The 22324-nt window shown below is 40.1% G+C and overlaps 1 protein-coding gene across 2 annotated transcripts in view; it reads left to right on the top strand.

The window, feature by feature from the left end:
* Nucleotides 1-21809, top strand: part of ttc8 (tetratricopeptide repeat domain 8) — a 55795-nt gene extending 33986 nt beyond the window's left edge. For both annotated transcript variants that reach the window (XM_079852700.1, XM_079852699.1), the window contains 4 exons: nucleotides 10920-11094; nucleotides 11729-11851; nucleotides 14296-14379; nucleotides 21100-21809. In XM_079852700.1, coding sequence (XP_079708826.1) covers nucleotides 10920-11094; nucleotides 11729-11851; nucleotides 14296-14379; nucleotides 21100-21216 — 499 coding nt within the window. In that variant the 3' untranslated portion in view covers nucleotides 21217-21809. The remainder of the gene's footprint in view (nucleotides 1-10919; nucleotides 11095-11728; nucleotides 11852-14295; nucleotides 14380-21099) is intronic.
* The last annotated feature ends 515 nt before the right edge of the window (nucleotides 21810-22324 follow it).

Here is a 22324-nt window from a genome sequence, read left to right as displayed (position 1 = left end):
TTAAAATAGCATATGAATAACATGAGCAACGCGCCACTGACTTTAAACCATTTTTTCCTGGTTAGTGGCGCAACTGTTTTCTAAACCTGCAAAATAGCATGAAGGAACGTTTGCGCTGGAACACGCCTCCTTTTTTGCGCTGAACCGCCCAGGGAGCGCAAGTTCATTCCCTAGTTTAGCGACGTGCTTCTGTGGAGGGAAAAGCGCGCTTTTTAGGAATGATACATGCGTCGGTGTACAAAGTCAATTGCGCTGGGTGCAAGATAGGGCCCAGAGAGTGTTTGTTTATTGTTTATTTTTAAACCACAAACCATAATGTCAGAATGTTTATTTTTAAACCACAACCTTCTAAAAATGATATATTTAACAATATCTTTTGCAGGTAAACAGTAAAGTGTGCAGGTAAACAGTAAAGTGTGAAGGTAAACAGTAAAGTGTGAAGTTAAACAGTAAAGTGTGCAGGTAAACAGTAAAGTGTGAAGGTAAACAGTAAAGTGTGAAGGTAAACAGTAAAGTGTGCAGGTAAACAGTAAAGTGTGGAGGTAAACAGTAAAGTGTGCAGGTAAACAGTAAAGTGTGCAGGTAAACAGTAAAGTGTGAAGGTAAACAGTAAAGTGTGCAGGTAAACAGTAAAGTGTGCAGGTAAACAGTAAAGTGTGCAGGTAAACAGTAAAGTGTGAAGGTAAACAGTAAAGTGTGAAGGTAAACAGTAAAGTGTGAAGGTAAACAGTAAAGTGTGCAGGTAAACAGTAAAGTGTGCAGGTAAACAGTAAAGTGTGGAGGTAAACAGTAAAGTGTGCAGGTAAACAGTAAAGTGTGAAGGTAAACAGTAAAGTGTGCAGGTAAACAGTAAAGTGTGGAGGTAAACAGTAAAGTGTGCAGGTAAACAGTAAAGTGTGAAGGTAAACAGTAAAGTGTGCAGGTAAACAGTAAAGTGTGCAGGTAAACAGTAAAGTGTGCAGGTAAACAGTAAAGTGTGAAGGTAAACAGTAAAGTGTGGAGGTAAACAGTAAAGTGTGCAGGTAAACAGTAAAGTGTGAAGGTAAACAGTAAAGTGTGCAGGTAAACAGTAAAGTGTGGAGGTAAACAGTAAAGTGTGCAGGTAAACAGTAAAGTGTGCAGGTAAACAGTAAAGTGTGAAGGTAAACAGTAAAGTGTGGAGGTAAACAGTAAAGTGTGCAGGTAAACAGTAAAGTGTGAAGGTAAACAGTAAAGTGTGAAGGTAAACAGTAAAGTGTGCAGGTAAACAGTAAAGTGTGCAGGTAAACAGTAAAGTGTGAAGGTAAACAGTAAAGTGTGGAGGTAAACAGTAAAGTGTGGAGGTAAACAGTAAAGTGTGAAGGTAAACAGTAAAGTGTGAAGGTAAACAGTAAAGTGTGCAGGTAAACAGTAAAGTGTGCAGGTAAACAGTAAAGTGTGAAGGTAAACAGTAAAGTGTGGAGGTAAACAGTAAAGTGTGCAGGTAAACAGTAAAGTGTGAAGGTAAACAGTAAAGTGTGAAGGTAAACAGTAAAGTGTGCAGGTAAACAGTAAAGTGTGGAGGTAAACAGTAAAGTGTGAAGGTAAACAGTAAAGTGTGCAGGTAAACAGTAAAGTGTGCAGGTAAACAGTAAAGTGTGAAGGTAAACAGTAAAGTGTGAAGGTAAACAGTAAAGTGTGCAGGTAAACAGTAAAGTGTGGAGGTAAACAGTAAAGTGTGAAGGTAAACAGTAAAGTGTGCAGGTAAACAGTAAAGTGTGCAGGTAAACAGTAAAGTGTGAAGGTAAACAGTAAAGTGTGAAGGTAAACAGTAAAGTGTGCAGGTAAACAGTAAAGTGTGCAGGTAAACAGTAAAGTGTGCAGGTAAACAGTAAAGTGTGCAGGTAAACAGTAAAGTGTGGAGGTAAACAGTAAAGTGTGAAGGTAAACAGTAAAGTGTGAAGGTAAACAGTAAAGTGTGAAGGTAAACAGTAAAGTGTGAAGGTAAACAGTAAAGTGTGCAGGTAAACAGTAAAGTGTGCAGGTAAACAGTAAAGTGTGGAGGTAAACAGTAAAGTGTGCAGGTAAACAGTAAAGTGTGAAGGTAAACAGTAAAGTGTGCAGGTAAACAGTAAAGTGTGAAGGTAAACAGTAAAGTGTGCAGGTAAACAGTAAAGTGTGGAGGTAAACAGTAAAGTGTGCAGGTAAACAGTAAAGTGTGAAGGTAAACAGTAAAGTGTGCAGGTAAACAGTAAAGTGTGCAGGTAAACAGTAAAGTGTGAAGGTAAACAGTAAAGTGTGGAGGTAAACAGTAAAGTGTGGAGGTAAACAGTAAAGTGTGAAGGTAAACAGTAAAGTGTGAAGGTAAACAGTAAAGTGTGGAGGTAAACAGTAAAGTGTGAACGTAAACAGTAAAGTGTGGAGGTAAACAGTAAAGTGTGCAGGTAAACAGTAAAGTGTGCAGGTAAACAGTAAAGTGTGGAGGTAAACAGTAAAGTGTGAAGGTAAACAGTAAAGTGTGCAGGTAAACAGTAAAGTGTGGAGGTAAACAGTAAAGTGTGCAGGTAAACAGTAAGTGTGCAGGTAAACAGTAAAGTGTGCAGGTAAACAGTAAAGTGTGCAGGTAAACAGTAAAGTGTGGAGGTAAACAGTAAAGTGTGAAGGTAAACAGTAAAGTGTGCAGGTAAACAGTAAAGTGTGCAGGTAAACAGTAAAGTGTGAAGGTAAACAGTAAAGTGTGCAGGTAAACAGTAAAGTGTGAAGGTAAACAGTAAAGTGTGCAGGTAAACAGTAAAGTGTGCAGGTAAACAGTAAAGTGTGAGGTAAACAGTAAAGTGTGCAGGTAAACAGTAAAGTGTGGAGGTAAACAGTAAAGTGTGCAGGTAAACAGTAAAGTGTGGAGGTAAACAGTAAAGTGTGAAGGTAAACAGTAAAGTGTGCAGGTAAACAGTAAAGTGTGCAGGTAAACAGTAAAGTGTGCAGGTAAACAGTAAAGTGTGAGGTAAACAGTAAAGTGTGCAGGTAAACAGTAAAGTGTGCAGGTAAACAGTAAAGTGTGCAGGTAAACAGTAAAGTGTGAAGGTAAAGTGTGAAGGTAAACAGTAAAGTGTGAAGGTAAACAGTAAAGTGTGCAGGTAAACAGTAAAGTGTGAAGGTAAACAGTAAAGTGTGCAGGTAAACAGTAAAGTGTGCAGGTAAACAGTAAAGTGTGAAGGTAAAGTGTGAAGGTAAACAGTAAAGTGTGAAGGTAAACAGTAAAGTGTGAAGGTAAACAGTAAAGTGTGCAGGTAAACAGTAAAGTGTGGAGGTAAACAGTAAAGTGTGAAGGTAAACAGTAAAGTGTGCAGTGTGCAGGTAAACAGTAAAGTGTGCAGGTAAACAGTAAAGTGTGCAGGTAAACAGTAAAGTGTGAAGGTAAAGTGTGAAGGTAAACAGTAAAGTGTGAAGGTAAAGTGTGAAGGTAAACAGTAAAGTGTGAAGGTAAACAGTAAAGTGTGCAGGTAAACAGTAAAGTGTGCAGGTAAACAGTAAAGTGTGAAGGTAAACAGTAAAGTGTGCAGTTTAACAGTAAAGTGTGCAGGTTAACAGTAAACAGTGCAGGTAAACAGTAAAGTGTGCAGGTAAACAGTAAAGTGTGAAGGTAAACAGTAAAGTGTGAAGGTAAACAGTAAAGTGTGCAGGTAAACAGTAAAGTGTGGAGGTAAACAGTAAACAGTGCAGGTAAACAGTAAAGTGTGGAGGTAAACAGTAAAGTGTGCAGGTAAACAGTAAAGTGTGAAGGTAAACAGTAAAGTGTGAAGGTAAACAGTAAAGTGTGCAGGTAAACAGTAAACGGTGCAGGTAAACAGTAAAGTGTGCAGGTAAACAGTAAAGTGTGCAGTTTAACAGTAAAGTGTGCAGGTTAACAGTAAACAGTGCAGGTAAACAGTAAAGTGTGCAGGTAAACAGTAAAGTGTGAAGGTAAACAGTAAAGTGTGAAGGTAAACAGTAAAGTGTGCAGGTAAACAGTAAAGTGTGAGGTAAACAGTAAAGTGTGAAGGTAAACAGTAAAGTGTGCAGGTTAACAGTAAACAGTGCAGGTAAACAGTAAAGTGTGCAGGTAAACAGTAAAGTGTGAAGGTAAACAGTAAAGTGTGAAGGTAAACAGTAAAGTGTGCAGGTAAACAGTAAAGTGTGGAGGTAAACAGTAAAGTGTGAAGGTAAACAGTAAAGTGTGCAGGTAAACAGTAAAGTGTGAAGGTAAACAGTAAAGTGTGCAGGTAAACAGTAAAGTGTGCAGGTAAACAGTAAAGTGTGCAGGTAAACAGTAAAGTGTGAAGGTAAACAGTAAAGTGTGAAGGTAAACAGTAAAGTGTGAAGGTAAACAGTAAAGTGTGCAGGTAAACAGTAAAGTGTGCAGGTAAACAGTAAAGTGTGGAGGTAAACAGTAAAGTGTGCAGGTAAACAGTAAAGTGTGAAGGTAAACAGTAAAGTGTGCAGGTAAACAGTAAAGTGTGGAGGTAAACAGTAAAGTGTGCAGGTAAACAGTAAAGTGTGAAGGTAAACAGTAAAGTGTGCAGGTAAACAGTAAAGTGTGCAGGTAAACAGTAAAGTGTGCAGGTAAACAGTAAAGTGTGAAGGTAAACAGTAAAGTGTGGAGGTAAACAGTAAAGTGTGCAGGTAAACAGTAAAGTGTGAAGGTAAACAGTAAAGTGTGCAGGTAAACAGTAAAGTGTGGAGGTAAACAGTAAAGTGTGCAGGTAAACAGTAAAGTGTGCAGGTAAACAGTAAAGTGTGAAGGTAAACAGTAAAGTGTGGAGGTAAACAGTAAAGTGTGCAGGTAAACAGTAAAGTGTGAAGGTAAACAGTAAAGTGTGAAGGTAAACAGTAAAGTGTGCAGGTAAACAGTAAAGTGTGCAGGTAAACAGTAAAGTGTGAAGGTAAACAGTAAAGTGTGGAGGTAAACAGTAAAGTGTGGAGGTAAACAGTAAAGTGTGAAGGTAAACAGTAAAGTGTGAAGGTAAACAGTAAAGTGTGCAGGTAAACAGTAAAGTGTGCAGGTAAACAGTAAAGTGTGAAGGTAAACAGTAAAGTGTGGAGGTAAACAGTAAAGTGTGCAGGTAAACAGTAAAGTGTGAAGGTAAACAGTAAAGTGTGAAGGTAAACAGTAAAGTGTGCAGGTAAACAGTAAAGTGTGGAGGTAAACAGTAAAGTGTGAAGGTAAACAGTAAAGTGTGCAGGTAAACAGTAAAGTGTGCAGGTAAACAGTAAAGTGTGAAGGTAAACAGTAAAGTGTGAAGGTAAACAGTAAAGTGTGCAGGTAAACAGTAAAGTGTGGAGGTAAACAGTAAAGTGTGAAGGTAAACAGTAAAGTGTGCAGGTAAACAGTAAAGTGTGCAGGTAAACAGTAAAGTGTGAAGGTAAACAGTAAAGTGTGAAGGTAAACAGTAAAGTGTGCAGGTAAACAGTAAAGTGTGCAGGTAAACAGTAAAGTGTGCAGGTAAACAGTAAAGTGTGCAGGTAAACAGTAAAGTGTGGAGGTAAACAGTAAAGTGTGAAGGTAAACAGTAAAGTGTGAAGGTAAACAGTAAAGTGTGAAGGTAAACAGTAAAGTGTGAAGGTAAACAGTAAAGTGTGCAGGTAAACAGTAAAGTGTGCAGGTAAACAGTAAAGTGTGGAGGTAAACAGTAAAGTGTGCAGGTAAACAGTAAAGTGTGAAGGTAAACAGTAAAGTGTGCAGGTAAACAGTAAAGTGTGAAGGTAAACAGTAAAGTGTGCAGGTAAACAGTAAAGTGTGGAGGTAAACAGTAAAGTGTGCAGGTAAACAGTAAAGTGTGAAGGTAAACAGTAAAGTGTGCAGGTAAACAGTAAAGTGTGCAGGTAAACAGTAAAGTGTGAAGGTAAACAGTAAAGTGTGGAGGTAAACAGTAAAGTGTGGAGGTAAACAGTAAAGTGTGAAGGTAAACAGTAAAGTGTGAAGGTAAACAGTAAAGTGTGGAGGTAAACAGTAAAGTGTGAACGTAAACAGTAAAGTGTGGAGGTAAACAGTAAAGTGTGCAGGTAAACAGTAAAGTGTGCAGGTAAACAGTAAAGTGTGGAGGTAAACAGTAAAGTGTGAAGGTAAACAGTAAAGTGTGCAGGTAAACAGTAAAGTGTGGAGGTAAACAGTAAAGTGTGCAGGTAAACAGTAAGTGTGCAGGTAAACAGTAAAGTGTGCAGGTAAACAGTAAAGTGTGCAGGTAAACAGTAAAGTGTGGAGGTAAACAGTAAAGTGTGAAGGTAAACAGTAAAGTGTGCAGGTAAACAGTAAAGTGTGCAGGTAAACAGTAAAGTGTGAAGGTAAACAGTAAAGTGTGCAGGTAAACAGTAAAGTGTGAAGGTAAACAGTAAAGTGTGCAGGTAAACAGTAAAGTGTGCAGGTAAACAGTAAAGTGTGAGGTAAACAGTAAAGTGTGCAGGTAAACAGTAAAGTGTGGAGGTAAACAGTAAAGTGTGCAGGTAAACAGTAAAGTGTGGAGGTAAACAGTAAAGTGTGAAGGTAAACAGTAAAGTGTGCAGGTAAACAGTAAAGTGTGCAGGTAAACAGTAAAGTGTGAGGTAAACAGTAAAGTGTGCAGGTAAACAGTAAAGTGTGCAGGTAAACAGTAAAGTGTGCAGGTAAACAGTAAAGTGTGAAGGTAAAGTGTGAAGGTAAACAGTAAAGTGTGAAGGTAAACAGTAAAGTGTGCAGGTAAACAGTAAAGTGTGAAGGTAAACAGTAAAGTGTGCAGGTAAACAGTAAAGTGTGCAGGTAAACAGTAAAGTGTGAAGGTAAAGTGTGAAGGTAAACAGTAAAGTGTGAAGGTAAACAGTAAAGTGTGAAGGTAAACAGTAAAGTGTGCAGGTAAACAGTAAAGTGTGGAGGTAAACAGTAAAGTGTGAAGGTAAACAGTAAAGTGTGCAGTGTGCAGGTAAACAGTAAAGTGTGCAGGTAAACAGTAAAGTGTGCAGGTAAACAGTAAAGTGTGAAGGTAAAGTGTGAAGGTAAACAGTAAAGTGTGAAGGTAAAGTGTGAAGGTAAACAGTAAAGTGTGAAGGTAAACAGTAAAGTGTGCAGGTAAACAGTAAAGTGTGCAGGTAAACAGTAAAGTGTGAAGGTAAACAGTAAAGTGTGCAGTTTAACAGTAAAGTGTGCAGGTTAACAGTAAACAGTGCAGGTAAACAGTAAAGTGTGCAGGTAAACAGTAAAGTGTGAAGGTAAACAGTAAAGTGTGAAGGTAAACAGTAAAGTGTGCAGGTAAACAGTAAAGTGTGGAGGTAAACAGTAAACAGTGCAGGTAAACAGTAAAGTGTGGAGGTAAACAGTAAAGTGTGCAGGTAAACAGTAAAGTGTGAAGGTAAACAGTAAAGTGTGAAGGTAAACAGTAAAGTGTGCAGGTAAACAGTAAACGGTGCAGGTAAACAGTAAAGTGTGCAGGTAAACAGTAAAGTGTGCAGTTTAACAGTAAAGTGTGCAGGTTAACAGTAAACAGTGCAGGTAAACAGTAAAGTGTGCAGGTAAACAGTAAAGTGTGAAGGTAAACAGTAAAGTGTGAAGGTAAACAGTAAAGTGTGCAGGTAAACAGTAAAGTGTGAGGTAAACAGTAAAGTGTGAAGGTAAACAGTAAAGTGTGCAGGTTAACAGTAAACAGTGCAGGTAAACAGTAAAGTGTGCAGGTAAACAGTAAAGTGTGAAGGTAAACAGTAAAGTGTGAAGGTAAACAGTAAAGTGTGCAGGTAAACAGTAAAGTGTGGAGGTAAACAGTAAAGTGTGAAGGTAAACAGTAAAGTGTGCAGGTAAACAGTAAAGTGTGCAGGTTAACAGTAAACAGTGCAGGTAAACAGTAAAGTGTGAAGGTAAACAGTAAAGTGTGAAGGTAAACAGTAAAGTGTGCAGGTAAACAGTAAAGTGTGCAGGTAAACAGTAAAGTGTGAAGGTAAACAGTAAAGTGTGCAGGTAAACAGTAAAGTGTGAAGGTAAACAGTAAAGTGTGCAGGTAAACAGTAAAGTGTGCAGGTAAACAGTAAAGTGTGCAGGTAAACAGTAAAGTGTGCAGGTAAACAGTAAAGTGTGGAGGTAAACAGTAAAGTGTGCAGGTAAACAGTAAAGTGTGCAGGTAAACAGTAAAGTGTGGAGGTAAACAGTAAAGTGTGCAGGTAAACAGTAAAGTGTGCAGGTAAACAGTAAAGTGTGCAGGTAAACAGTAAAGTGTGCAGGTAAACAGTAAAGTGTGCAGGTAAACAGTAAAGTGTGCAGGTAAACAGTAAAGTGTGGAGGTAAACAGTAAAGTGTGAAGGTAAACAGTAAAGTGTGCAGGTAAACAGTAAAGTGTGAAGGTAAACAGTAAAGTGTGCAGGTAAACAGTAAAGTGTGCAGGTAAACAGTAAAGTGTGGAGGTAAACAGTAAAGTGTGCAGGTAAACAGTAAAGTGTGCAGGTAAACAGTAAAGTGTGAAGGTAAACAGTAAAGTGTGCAGGTAAACAGTAAAGTGTGAGGTAAACAGTAAAGTGTGAAGGTAAACAGTAAAGTGTGCAGGTAAACAGTAAACAGTGCAGGTAAACAGTAAAGTGTGCAGGTAAACAGTAAAGTGTGCAGGTAAACAGTAAAGTGTGAAGGTAAACAGTAAAGTGTGCAGGTAAACAGTAAAGTGTGGAGGTAAACAGTAAAGTGTGCAGGTAAACAGTAAAGTGTGAACGTAAACAGTAAAGTGTGAACGTAAACAGTAAAGTGTGCAGGTAAACAGTAAAGTGTGCAGGTAAACAGTAAAGTGTGAACGTAAACAGTAAAGTGTGAACGTAAACAGTAAAGTGTGCAGGTAAACAGTAAAGTGTGAAGGTAAACAGTAAAGTGTGAAGGTAAAGGTAAACAGTAAAGTGTGAAGGTAAACAGTAAAGTGTGCAGGTAAACAGTAAAGTGTGAAGGTAAACAGTAAAGTGTGCAGGTAAACAGTAAAGTGTGCAGGTAAACAGTAAAGTGTGCAGGTAAACAGTAAAGTGTGGAGGTAAACAGTAAAGTGTGAACGTAAACAGTAAAGTGTGCAGGTAAACAGTAAAGTGTGCAGGTAAACAGTAAAGTGTGAAGGTAAACAGTAAAGTGTGCAGGTAAACAGTAAAGTGTGAAGGTAAACAGTAAAGTGTGAAGGTAAACAGTAAAGTGTGGAGGTAAACAGTAAAGTGTGCAGGTAAACAGTAAAGTGTGCAGGTAAACAGTAAAGTGTGCAGGTAAACAGTAAAGTGTGGAGGTAAACAGTAAAGTGTGCAGGTAAACAGTAAAGTGTGCAGGTAAACAGTAAAGTGTGCAGGTAAACAGTAAAGTGTGGAGGTAAACAGTAAAGTGTGAAGGTAAACAGTAAAGTGTGAAGGTAAACAGTAAAGTGTGGAGGTAAACAGTAAAGTGTGAAGGTAAACAGTAAAGTGTGGAGGTAAACAGTAAAGTGTGGAGGTAAACAGTAAAGTGTGCAGGTAAACAGTAAAGTGTGGAGGTAAACAGTAAAGTGTGGAGGTAAACAGTAAAGTGTGGAGGTAAACAGTAAAGTGTGAAGGTAAACAGTAAAGTGTGGAGGTAAACAGTAAAGTGTGCAGGTAAACAGTAAAGTGTGCAGGTAAACAGTAAAGTGTGAGGTAAACAGTAAAGTGTGCAGGTAAACAGTAAAGTGTGCAGGTAAACAGTAAAGTGTGCAGGTAAACAGTAAAGTGTGCAGGTAAACAGTAAAGTGTGGAGGTAAACAGTAAAGTGTGCAGGTAAACAGTAAAGTGTGCAGGTAAACAGTAAAGTGTGCAGGTAAACAGTAAAGTGTGGAGGTAAACAGTAAAGTGTGCAGGTAAACAGTAAAGTGTGCAGGTAAACAGTAAAGTGTGCAGGTAAACAGTAAAGTGTGGAGGTAAACAGTAAAGTGTGCAGGTAAACAGTAAAGTGTGCAGGTAAACAGTAAAGTGTGCAGGTAAACAGTAAAGTGTGAAGGTAAACAGTAAAGTGTGAAGGTAAACAGTAAAGTGTGGAGGTAAACAGTAAAGTGTGGAGGTAAACAGTAAAGTGTGGAGGTAAACAGTAAAGTGTGAAGGTAAACAGTAAAGTGTGGAGGTAAACAGTAAAGTGTGCAGGTAAACAGTAAAGTGTGCAGGTAAACAGTAAACAGTAAAGTGTGAGGTAAACAGTAAAGTGTGCAGGTAAACAGTAAAGTGTGCAGGTAAACAGTAAAGTGTGCAGGTAAACAGTAAAGTGTGCAGGTAAACAGTAAAGTGTGCAGGTAAACAGTAAAGTGTGCAGGTAAACAGTAAAGTGTGGAGGTAAACAGTAAAGTGTGCAGGTAAACAGTAAAGTGTGCAGGTAAACAGTAAAGTGTGCAGGTAAACAGTAAAGTGTGGAGGTAAACAGTAAAGTGTGCAGGTAAACAGTAAAGTGTGCAGGTAAACAGTAAAGTGTGCAGGTAAACAGTAAAGTGTGGAGGTAAACAGTAAAGTGTGCAGGTAAACAGTAAAGTGTGCAGGTAAACAGTAAAGTGTGCAGGTAAACAGTAAAGTGTGCAGGTAAACAGTAAAGTGTGGAGGTAAACAGTAAAGTGTGCAGGTAAACAGTAAAGTGTGGAGGTAAACAGTAAAGTGTGCAGGTAAACAGTAAAGTGTGCAGGTAAACAGTAAAGTGTGAGGTAAACAGTAAAGTGTGCAGGTAAACAGTAAAGTGTGCAGGTAAACAGTAAAGTGTGCAGGTAAACAGTAAAGTGTGCAGGTAAACAGTAAAGTGTGGAGGTAAACAGTAAAGTGTGCAGGTAAACAGTAAAGTGTGCAGGTAAACAGTAAAGTGTGAAGGTAAACAGTAAAGTGTGCAGGTAAACAGTAAAGTGTGCAGGTAAACAGTAAAGTGTGTAGGTAAACAGTAAAGTGTGCAGGTAAACAGTAAAGTGTGAGGTAAACAGTAAAGTGTGCAGGTAAACAGTAAAGTGTGAGCCTCTGTGTGTTGTCTCCAGGCGTCTGCTGCAGATGGGGGTGTTTAACTGCCAGCTGTATAATAACCTGGGCTTGTGCTGCTTCTACGCCCAGCAGTACGACATGACGCTGTCCTCCTTCGAGCGAGCACTAGCCCTGGCGTCCAGCGACGAGGAGCAGGCCGATGTCTGGTACAATCTGGGACACGTTGCAGTGGTGAGCAGAAACACTCACACAGGCTTTAGGTCACGTGTGTGACAGTCTGCAGACGAGGAAGAGCCTGGCCGAAACAATCCCTGGCCCGAGGACTGAGTGATCGCAGCTCTGACTTACTCTAACGTGTGATTTACACACTTAGTAATTCATATCGAGTCAGGAGATTAAGATCATTTCACTCAATGAAACCAAACATTTAATAGAGCAGCAAAAGATAGGTATACTTCTACAAACAAACTATAATGACTTTTTATCCCTCTTTTATTGTAGATTGTCTTTATCAGCTGTATTAGAAGTTTGTGTTTGTAATAAAATAGCATACTGATTGAGAAGGAAAAGTGTTAAAGTATTAAATGTTGCTATTGTGCCCAAAAGCAGAAGCATTGGATACACTTTATTTGAAGGTGACGTAGTTACATTGTACTGAGTATAATGATTACCTACATGTACTTGTTACGGTTAGGGTTTGGTTTAGTTACTTGAAATTATGCACAATTTACTGTTATTACTAGACTAGTATATGTGTAGTAACTACGTCACCTAAAAATAAAGTGTTACTGAAACATTTGGATAATCTGATTCCACGAGCCAAGTTATTAATCATGTAAATGTTTGTCTTTTCTGTGTTGCGCAGGGCATTGGTGACTTGACTCTGGCTTACCAGTGCTTCAAACTGGCCTTGGCTTTCAACAACAACCATGGAGAAGCTTACAATAACCTGGCTGTGTTAGAGCTACGGAAAGGCCGAATCGAGCAGGTCAGTTTAGTCTTCCCTAACCGTCTCATACACACACATACACACACACACACACACACACACACACACACACACACACATACACACACACACACACAATACCACACACACTACCACACACACACACACACACACACACACACACACATACATACATACACACACACACACACACACACACACACTACCACACACACACACCCACCCACACACACACACACACTACCACTCACACACACTACCACTCACACACACACACACACACACACACACACACATACACAAACACACACACATACACACACACACACACACACACACACACACACTACCACACACACACACACTACCACACACACAAACACACACACACACACACACACACACATGTGTACACACACACACATTACCACACACACACACTACTCCCCCACCCACACACACACACACACACACACACACACACACACACTCACACACACACATACATGCATTACCACACACACACACACACACATTAGAGGATGGATACCCGACCCGAGCCCGACGGGACCCGATGGGCCGGGCCGGGTTCAGACAGATATTTAGAGATTATGTTCGGGTTCGGGTCGGGCTCGGTCACATCAGCACGATAAGGCATTGAACATTTTAAATTTAAAACAGCTTATTATGTAGGTAACGTTAGCCAATGTGCCTGATGCTTTCACTTGATGCAAACATTCTTTTTTGTGATTAAAATACATGTAAAATTTTACCATAACATCTGTCTTCCTGTGTGCGCAAATTTGTTTATGTAGCCGTGACAACGAAACACGTGCGTGCGCGCCTGTGTTAAGTGTGCTTGTTGCTCCGTGCACGCTGATGCACTCATCCTGTTGACATTTCCGAATGCCTTCCTACAGTTGCTTAATAAAAGCGGGCTTTCCACACAAACAAACTTACATGTGTCATTAGTATGAGAAAAAAAAATGAATTATTAAAGGGGGGGTGAAATGCTATTTCATGCATGCTGAGTTTTTTACACTGGTAAAGAGTTGGATTCCCATGTTAAACATGGACAAAGTTTCAAAAACTAAATTGTACGTTTGAAGGAGTATTTCTGTGCCAAAAATTGTCCTTCCGGTTTGTCACAAGTTTCAGAAAGTTTTTTTCGAGTATGGGTCTTCGTGACGTCAGATGTAGCGGAATTTCCTTATATGGGTCCTAAGGGCACTTCTCCGCGGGCGCGCGCGCACTCGTAGACCAGACAGAGAAGAGAGCGAAAGCAGTACCTCATCCAAGCGCTCTGCTCGGTTTTAGGGAAGTCAATGTCACCAAAGAAGTGGGTTTTTGGTTGCCAGGGCAAGACAACCCTGCACAGATTCCCAAAGAACCCAGCATTAAGGGACCAGTGGATGGAGTTTGTTTTTTCAGAGCATTCACCATACCTAGATATTGGCATGGGGTACTTTCCATAAGATCATCTCTCAATGCAAATCAAACTAGCTTTTAGGCTAACTGAAATAAAACCATGCCAATCTCTAGGTATGGTGAAGGCTATGTGATGATGTGGGGCTATTTTAATTCCAAAGGCCAAGGGAACTTTATCAGGATGCATAGTATCCTAAAAAAATAAATAAAAAATACTTAAAAATAAAAATCTGCCTGCCTCTATGGGAATTTAACATAGGGGTGTACTCACTTATGCACCATGTATTTTAAGGAAGAACATTTATTTATTTACGATACATTATTCATTCACAAAGAAAATTGGTGTCCTTAAAGGTTGGATTTTTCCTAATTTTTTTAATTAAGGCATTAAGTTCAATTTCCAAAATATGATTTTTTATTCCTCTTTTTAGTCAACTTTAGCATGGGTGTATTCACTTATGCATTGCACTGTATATATATATATATATATATATATATATATATATATATATATATATATATATAATAAAAATACCCTGAGTATGGCTTACTACGCATCGGCCGTATGTCTAAAGATGGACATCCTGTCACTGTCACACAAGCATTTATGTATCAATAGCGATTTTAGTCTGACTGACTCCGGTGGCCAACTAACGTTACTACTACTAATTATATCATGACCAAATACAACCAGAAGCAAATGCTCAGTCTTGCTTGTGAAAGGTAATTCCCCGAGACCTGTCTTCAGTTGTGTGGTGATTTGCACAGCCCCAAGCAGCACACCAAGCAGACATTGTTCTCAATTCTCATTATGAGAGTTATGGGAAATTATTATGTCTATGTGATTCACCCCCACACACACACAACTCTAGTGTATGATACATGAATAATGAGATTTAACGGCATATTACTTGTTTCCTAATGTTTCTACACTTGTACAATAATGAGGTAGATCCGAGTGAGTGAGACCAAGCGAAGACTTGTGTTGTATCAGGATTGAACAGCGCTGTAACTTGACTTGTGTGTTGTCCCAGGCGAAGGCTTTCCTGCAAACGGCTGCTGCACTGTCTCCTCACATGTACGAGCCACACTTTAACTTCGCCACACTCTCTGAGAAGGTACGACTTGCGACTCTTGATGTGTTACTGTGAGGTGTGTTACTCTGATGTGTGTTACTCTGTGTGTGTTACTCTGTGTGTTACTGTGATGTGTGTTACTCTGATGTGTGTTAGTCTGATGTGTGTTACTCTGTGTGTGTTACTCTGTGTGTTACTGTGATGTGTGTTACTCTGATGTGTGTTAGTCTGGTGTGTGTTACTCTGATGTGTGTTACTCTGATGTGTGTTACTCTGTGTGTGTTACTCTGTGTGTTACTGTGATGTGTGTTACTCTGATGCGTGTTACTCTGTGTTACTCTGATGTGTGTTAGTCTGATGTGTGTTAGTCTGATGTGTGTTACTCTGATGCGTGTTACTCTGTGTTACTCTGATGTGTGTTAGTCTGATGTGTGTTACTCTGTGTTACTCTGATGTGTGTTACTCTGATGTGTGTTACTGTGATGTGTTACTCTATGTGTTACTCTGATGTGTGTTACTCTGATGTGTGTTACTCTGTGTTACTCTGATGTGTGTTAGTCTGATGTGTGTTACTCTGATGTGTGTTACTCTGTGTGTTACTGTGATGTGTGTTACTGTGATGTGTGTTACTGTGATGTGTGTTACTCTGGTGTGTGTTACTGTGATGTGTGTTACTGTGATGTGTGTTACTCTGTGTGTTACTGTGATGTGTGTTACTCTGATGCGTGTTACTCTGTGTTACTCTGATGCGTGTTACTCTATGTGTTACTCTGATGTGTGTTACTCTGTGTGTTACTGTGATGTGTGTTACTGTGATGTGTGTTACTGTGATGTGTGTTACTCTGGTGTGTGTTACTGTGATGTGTGTTACTGTGATGTGTGTGACTCTGGTGTGTGTTACTGTGATGTGTGTTACTCTGTGTGTGTTACTCTGATGTGTGTTAGTCTGATGTGTGTTACTCTATGTGTTACTGTGATGTGTGTTACTCTGATGTGTGTTACTCTGTGTTACTCTGATGTGTGTTACTCTGATGTGTGTTACTCTGGTGTGTGTTACTCTGGTGTGTGTTACTCTGGTGTGTGTTACTCTGATGTGTGTTACTCTGATGTGTGTTACTCTGGTGTGTGTGTTACTCTGGTGTGTGTTACTCTGTGTGTTACTCTGGTGTTTGTTACTCTGGTGTGTGTTACTCTGGTGTGTGTTACTCTGATGTGTGTTAGTCTGGTGTGTGTTACTCTGATGCGTGTTACTCTGGTGTGTGTGTTACTCTGGTGTGTGTTACTCTGGTGTGTGTTACTCTGGTGTGTGTTACTCTGATGTGTGTTACTCTGATGCGTGTTACTCTGGTGTGTGTGTTACTCTGGTGTGTGTGTTACTCTGGTGTGTGTTACTCTGGTGTGTGTTACTCTGGTGAGTGTTACTCTGATGCGTGTGTTACTCTGGTGTGTGTGTTACTCTGATGTGTGTTACTCTGATGTGCGTTAGTCTGATGTGTGTTACTCTATGTGTTACTCTATGTGTTACTCTGATGTGTGTTACTCTGTGTTACTCTGATGTGTTAGTCTGATGTGTGTTACTCTATGTGTTACTGTGATGTGTGTTACTCTGATGTGTGTTAGTCTGATGTGTGTTACTCTGTGTTACTCTGATGTGTGTTACTCTGTGTGTTACTCTGATGTGTGTTACTCTGATGTGTGTTACTCTGATGTGTGTTACTCTGATGTGTGTTACTCTGGTGTGTGTTACTCTGTGTTACTCTGATGTGCGTTACTCTGATGTGTGTTACTCTGGTGTGTGTTACTCTGTGTGTTACTCTGGTGTGTGTTACTCTGGTGAGTGTTACTCTGATGTGTGTTAGTCTGGTGTGTGTTACTCTGATGCGTGTTACTCTGGTGTGTGTGTGTTACTCTGGTGTGTGTTACTCTGGTGTGTGTTACTCTGATGCGTGTTACTCTGGTGTGTGTGTTACTCTGGTGTGTGTTACTCTGTGTGTTACTCTGGTGTGTGTTACTCTGATGTGTGTTAGTCTGATGTGTGTTACTCTGATGTGTGTTACTCTGATGTGTGTTAGTCTGATGTGTGTTACTCTATGTGTTACTCTATGTGTTACTCTGATGTGTGTTACTCTGATGTGTGTTAGTCTGATGTGTGTTACTCTGTGTTACTCTGATGTGTGTTACTCTGTTACTCTGATGTGTGTTAGTCTGATGTGTGTTACTCTGAGTGTTACTCTGAGTGTTACTCTGGTGTGTGTTACTCTGATGTGTGTTACTCTGATGCGTGTTACTCCGGTGTGTGTGTTACTCTGTGTGTTACTCTGGTGTGTGTTACTCTGATGTGTGTTACTCTGGTGTGTGTTACTCTGGTGTGTATTACTGTGATGTGTGTTACTCTGGTGTGTTACTCTGATGTGTGTTACTCTGGTGTGTGTTACTCTGATGCGTGTTACTCTGGTGTGTGTGTTACTCTGTGAGTTACTCTGGTGTGTGTTACTCTGGTGAGTGTTACTCTGATGCGTGTTACTCTGGTGTGTGTGTTACTCTGATGTATGTTACTCTGATGTGTGTTACTCTGATGCGTGTTACTCTGGTGTGTGTGTTACTCTGATGTATGTTACTCTGGTGAGTGTTACTCTGATGCGTGTTACTCTGGTGTGTGTGTTACTCTGATGTATGTTACTCTGATGTGTGTTACTCTGGTGTGTGTTACTCTGGTGTGTGTTACTCTGTGTTACTCTGATGTGTGTTACTCTGATGTATGTTACTCTGGTGAGTGTTACTCTGATGCATGTTACTCTGGTGTGTGTGTTACTCTGATGTGTGTTACTCTGATGTGTGTTACTCTGATGTGTGTTACTCTGTGTTACTCTGATGTGTGTTACTCTGATGTGTGTTACTCTGTGTTACTCTGATGTGTTACTCTGATGTCTGTTACTCTGATGTGTGTTACTGTGTGTTACTCTAATGTGTGTTACTCTGATGTGTGTTACTCTGATGTGTGTTACTGTGTGTTACTCTGATCTGTTACTCTATGTGTGTTACTCTGATGTGTGTTACTCTGTGTTACTCTGATGTGTTACTCTGATGTGTTACTCTGATGTCTGTTACTCTGATGTGTGTTACTCTGATGTGTATTACTGTGTGTTACTCTGATGTGTTACTCTGATGTCTGTTACTCTGATGTGTGTTACTCTGATGTGTGTTACTGTGTGTTACTCTGATGTGTGTTACTCTGATGTGTGTTACTCTGATGTGTGTTACTCTGATGTGTGTTACTGTTACTCTGATGTGTGTTACTGTGTGTTACTCTGATCTGTTACTCTATGTGTGTTACTCTGATGTCTGTTACTCTGATGTGTGTTACTGTGATGTCTGTTACTCTGATGTGTGTTACTCTGATGTGTGTTACTCTGTGTTACTCTGATGTGTGTTACTCTGATGTGTGTTACTGTGTGTTACTCTAATGTGTGTTACTCTGATGTGTGTTACTGTGTTACTCTGATGTGTGTTACTGTGTGTTACTCTGATCTTTTACTCTATGTGTGTTACTCTGTGTTACTCTGATGTGTGTTACTCTAAAGTGTGTTACTCTGATCTGTTACTCTATGTGTGTTACTCTGTGTTACTCTGATGTGTGTTACTGTGTCACTCTGTGTTACTCTGATGTGTGTTACTCTGATGTGTGTTACTGTGTCACTCTGTGTTACTCTGATGTGTTACTCTGATGTGTTACTCTGATGTGTGTTACTCTGATGTGTGTTACTGTGTTACTCTGATGTGTTACTCTGATGTCTGTTACTCTGATGTGTGTTACTGTGTGTTACTCTGATGTGTTACTCTGATGTGTGTTACTGTGTGTTACTCTGATGTGTTACTCTGATGTCTGTTACTCTGATGTGTGTTACTCTGATGTGTGTTACTCTGATGTGTGTTACTCTATGTGTTACTCTGATGTGTGTTACTGTGTTACTCGGATGTGTGTTACTCTAATGTGTGTTACTCGGATGTGTGTTACTCTGATGTGTTACTCTGATGTGTGTTACTGTGTTACTCTGATGTGTGTTACTGTTACTCTGATGTGTGTTACTGTGTGTTACTCTGATCTGTTACTCTATGTGTGTTACTCTGTGTTACTCTGGTGTGTGTTACTCTGATGTGTGTTACTCTGATGTGTGTTACTGTGTGTTACTCTGATCTGTTACTCTGTGTGTGTTACTCTGATCTGTTACTCTATGTGTGTTACTCTGTGTTACTCTGATGTGTGTTACTGTGTGTTACTCTGATCTGTTACTCTATGTGTGTTACTCTGATCTGTTACTCTATGTGTGTTACTCTGTGTTACTCTGATGTGTGTTACTGTGTGTTACTCTGATCTGTTACTCTATGTGTGTTACTCTGATGTGTGTTACTGTGTCACTATGGGCCCTATTTTAACGATCTGAAACGCAAGTGTCAAAGCGCAAGTAACTTTGTGGGCGGGTCTTGGCGCTGTTGCTATTTTCCCGGCGGGATAAATGACTCTTGCGCCAGGCGCAAATCTAAAATGTGTTGGTCTGAAGTAGCTTCATTATTCATAGGTGTGGTTTGGGCGTAACGTGAAATAAACCAATCAGAGCGTCATCTCACATTCCCTTTAAGAGCAGACGCGCTTGTTCTATAGCGGATTCCTATTATAACGGCGGATTTGCCAGGCGCGCGCCAGGATCGGTTCACAGCCGAGGAGAGCAACGCTCTCGTCAGGGACGTTGGGGATGGAGAAACCCACCCAAATTAACTTCGGTTAAAAAGGCGTATGATAATTTGGGTAAATGTGTAAGCTAGATGTATGCTTTTATAATAAATTGTCTATCTATCTATCTATCTATCTATCGTAATAATGTATGATTTGCAAAAATGAAAACTGCTGCTTCTGTGTAGATGAGAGAATCAAAGTGTATGCGCGTTGTGCACACGCTACATTGATTATGGCCAAGCATGCGCCCTTAAAATAGCATATGAATAACATGCGCAACGCGCCACTGACTTTAAACTATTTTTTCCTGGTTAGTGGCGCAACTGTTTTCTAAACCTGCAAAATAGCATGAAGGAACGTTTGCGCCGGAACACGCCTCCTTTTTTGCGCTGAACCGCCTAGGGAGCGCAAGTTCATTCCCTAGTTTAGCGACGTGCTTCTGTGGAGGGAAAAACGCGCTTTGCGCAGGTGCAAAATAGGAATGATACATGCGTCGGTGTACAAAGTCAATTGCGCTGGGTGCAAGATAGGGCCCTCTGTGTTACTCTGATGTGTGTTACTCTGATGTGTGTTGCTGTGATGTGTGTTACTGTGTCACTCTGTGTTACTCTGATGTGTGTTACTGTGTTACTCTGATGTGTGTTACTCTGATGTGTGTTACTGTGTTATTCTGATGTGTGTTACTCTGATGTGTGTTACTGTGTTACTCTGATGTGTGTTACTCTGATGTGTGTTACTGTGTTACTCTGATGTGTGTTACTCTGATGTGTGTTACTGTGTTACTCTGATGTGTGTTGCTGTGATGTGTGTTACTGTGTCACTCTGTGTTACTCTGATGTGTGTTACTGTGTTACTCTGATGTGTGTTACTGTGTTACTCTGATGTGTGTTACTGTGTTACTCTGATGTGTGTTACTCTGATGTGTGTTACTGTGTTATTCTGATGTGTGTTACTCTGTCATTGTTTTATGAGAACATGCCTTCTCCATTATTTTTTATTATCTTTAGTTATAATTAAGTATTACTAATTGAAACAACAAAAATAAAGCCATATTTACAGTCCTAATGTACAATAGTTCTGGGGCCGTATTCACAAAGCATTTTATCTTACCACTAGGAGTACTCCTAAATCGCACTAAAAGATTTTAGCTAGGAGTTTTCTCTTAAAAGTTATTCACAACGCCTTTCAGACCTACTCTTAGTAAAGAAAAATGACAACACCTAAACTAAGAGTGAGTCTTCGTTGCTATGGATGACGTCATTACTCATGCACGAGCTTGACTGAAGTGACCACCTTGATTGGCTGATGATTGTAACGCGGGAATGATTCAAACCCCTCCCCTACGATGATGAGTGACAGGTGACAGGTCTACACAAGTAGTGCGAAGGACGGAAGATGATGAATAACTGAATAAATAGCCTAAATGAATAAAGAGTAAGGCAAAAAAATAGCCTATAGCCTAATGAAACATATGGATTGATGCAATATCTTTGCAACATTATTGAATTAATCTGTCACTATATGCCTCTGCCTACGTTTGCAAAGAGAAGAACATTTTAATTTGATTCACAATGAAACGTTACAGTTAGTTTACATGTAATGAGTAGCCTAGTTTTGGTTGTTGTTGGTGGCGTTATTGCATCCCTAGTTATGCCTACAATGCAGAATTGTTCCTCGCGATGGGAAGCTCCTGTAGCCGCCGCATACGCATTTCAGAACATCGCAACGTGAAATGCCACAAAAGCGTTTTGTGAAGGTCTTAGTGAGTTAGGAGTCCTCTCGACTTCTTTTAAGCTGTCCCAGGCTTAGGTGCTACTTTTAGGGCTAAAATGCTTCGTGAATTACTCTTAGTCAAAAAAATTAGGAATCCTAAAGTTAGGAGTGCCACGCCCATTATTTTTAGGAGTTGCTCCTAAATTCGCCATTTAGGAGCTACTTTTAGCCTTAAAATTCTTTGTGAATACGGCCCCTGAAGTGTATTTCCAGCTAAATAAATGTGTGTGTCTAATGCTGTTTGTTTGTTCCTGAAGGTCGGAGATCTCCAGAACAGTTACACGGCCGCTCAGAGGTCTGAGGATGCGTTCCCTGAACATGTGGACACTCAGCAGATCCTGAAGAACCTCAGACTGCACTTCGCCACTCTATAGGAGGACTCAACTCTCATCTCAGCACATCAGTGTTGGGAGATCAGACAATGACTTGCACAGACTAGCATATATATATGTATGTTTATCATTTTTAAAAAATTAAATGATTATAAAAAATGTCATTGTTTTGTTAGTACTGCTCTGATACGGCTCCACCTCGCTCCATCACACCAGCCTAACTGCTCAAGACCTTGATTTACTGCTTCAGCTCATAATAATAATAATAGTTTATTTATATATTGTTTCCCAAGCTCAAAGCGTGTTACAATCAACAAACATAAATGCATCCATAACAGGTCAAATGCAGTAAACAATACATTATATACACATCAAACACCTCAGATAACTGTGAAATCTGAGTCAATTGTATAGTCTGGGGTGTGAAATATATTTATTTATTACATGGCTTGGTTGAATTCTAATGTAGAATGGGGTGTGTTATTTCTTGATATCAGACCACTGCTGAGTATAGCACACCGTTGCCATGAAAAACAGAGCGTTGCTAAGGACGCAGGATTCTAACCGTAGAGACGGAACGGACTATTTTCTTTAGCGGAAGCAATACTTAAATCAATAAACTCCTTTTTAAATCAATATTTTGTGTCAAATTTTTTATTTATTTGGTGGGTAGCCATGTAATAAGCGGGATAATGTAGAGCGAGGCGGTTGTTATAGCGAATACAAGCCCGACAGGCTGATCAGGACCCTGACGCGGAGCGGAGGACTGTATCCCTTACGTACAGTCCAGCCTCACACAGTCCAGCGAACCACAAACTCTCGAACTCCCCTTTCTCCCACGCATACCTGCGCAGGCTCGTTCTTTAGAAGAACAGCCCATTCCTTAAAGCCCCACACAACCAGAACACATAACACATGAAAGAAAATACATGCATCTAGATCATATTGAAGATAAACAGTCTCTAGACTTGCTACACTGCTCCCCCTTCACAAAGTTCCTCGACCTCGATCCCTGAACCGTCTCGGCGGCCTTCTGACACGCTGAAGCCACAGTTGCCCTTCCTGTGGAACTGAAACCGGGCTATATGAATGCAAGGTTTGCAGCTCAAGAACTGGTGTGGCTGTACGTGGGTCTGCCAGGGGACTGGAA

This window comes from Squalius cephalus, assembly GCF_949319135.1.
Source record: "Squalius cephalus genome assembly, chromosome: 20".
Taxonomy (NCBI): domain Eukaryota; kingdom Metazoa; phylum Chordata; class Actinopteri; order Cypriniformes; family Leuciscidae; genus Squalius; species Squalius cephalus.
This window is presented reverse-complemented; position numbering and strand designations above follow the sequence as displayed.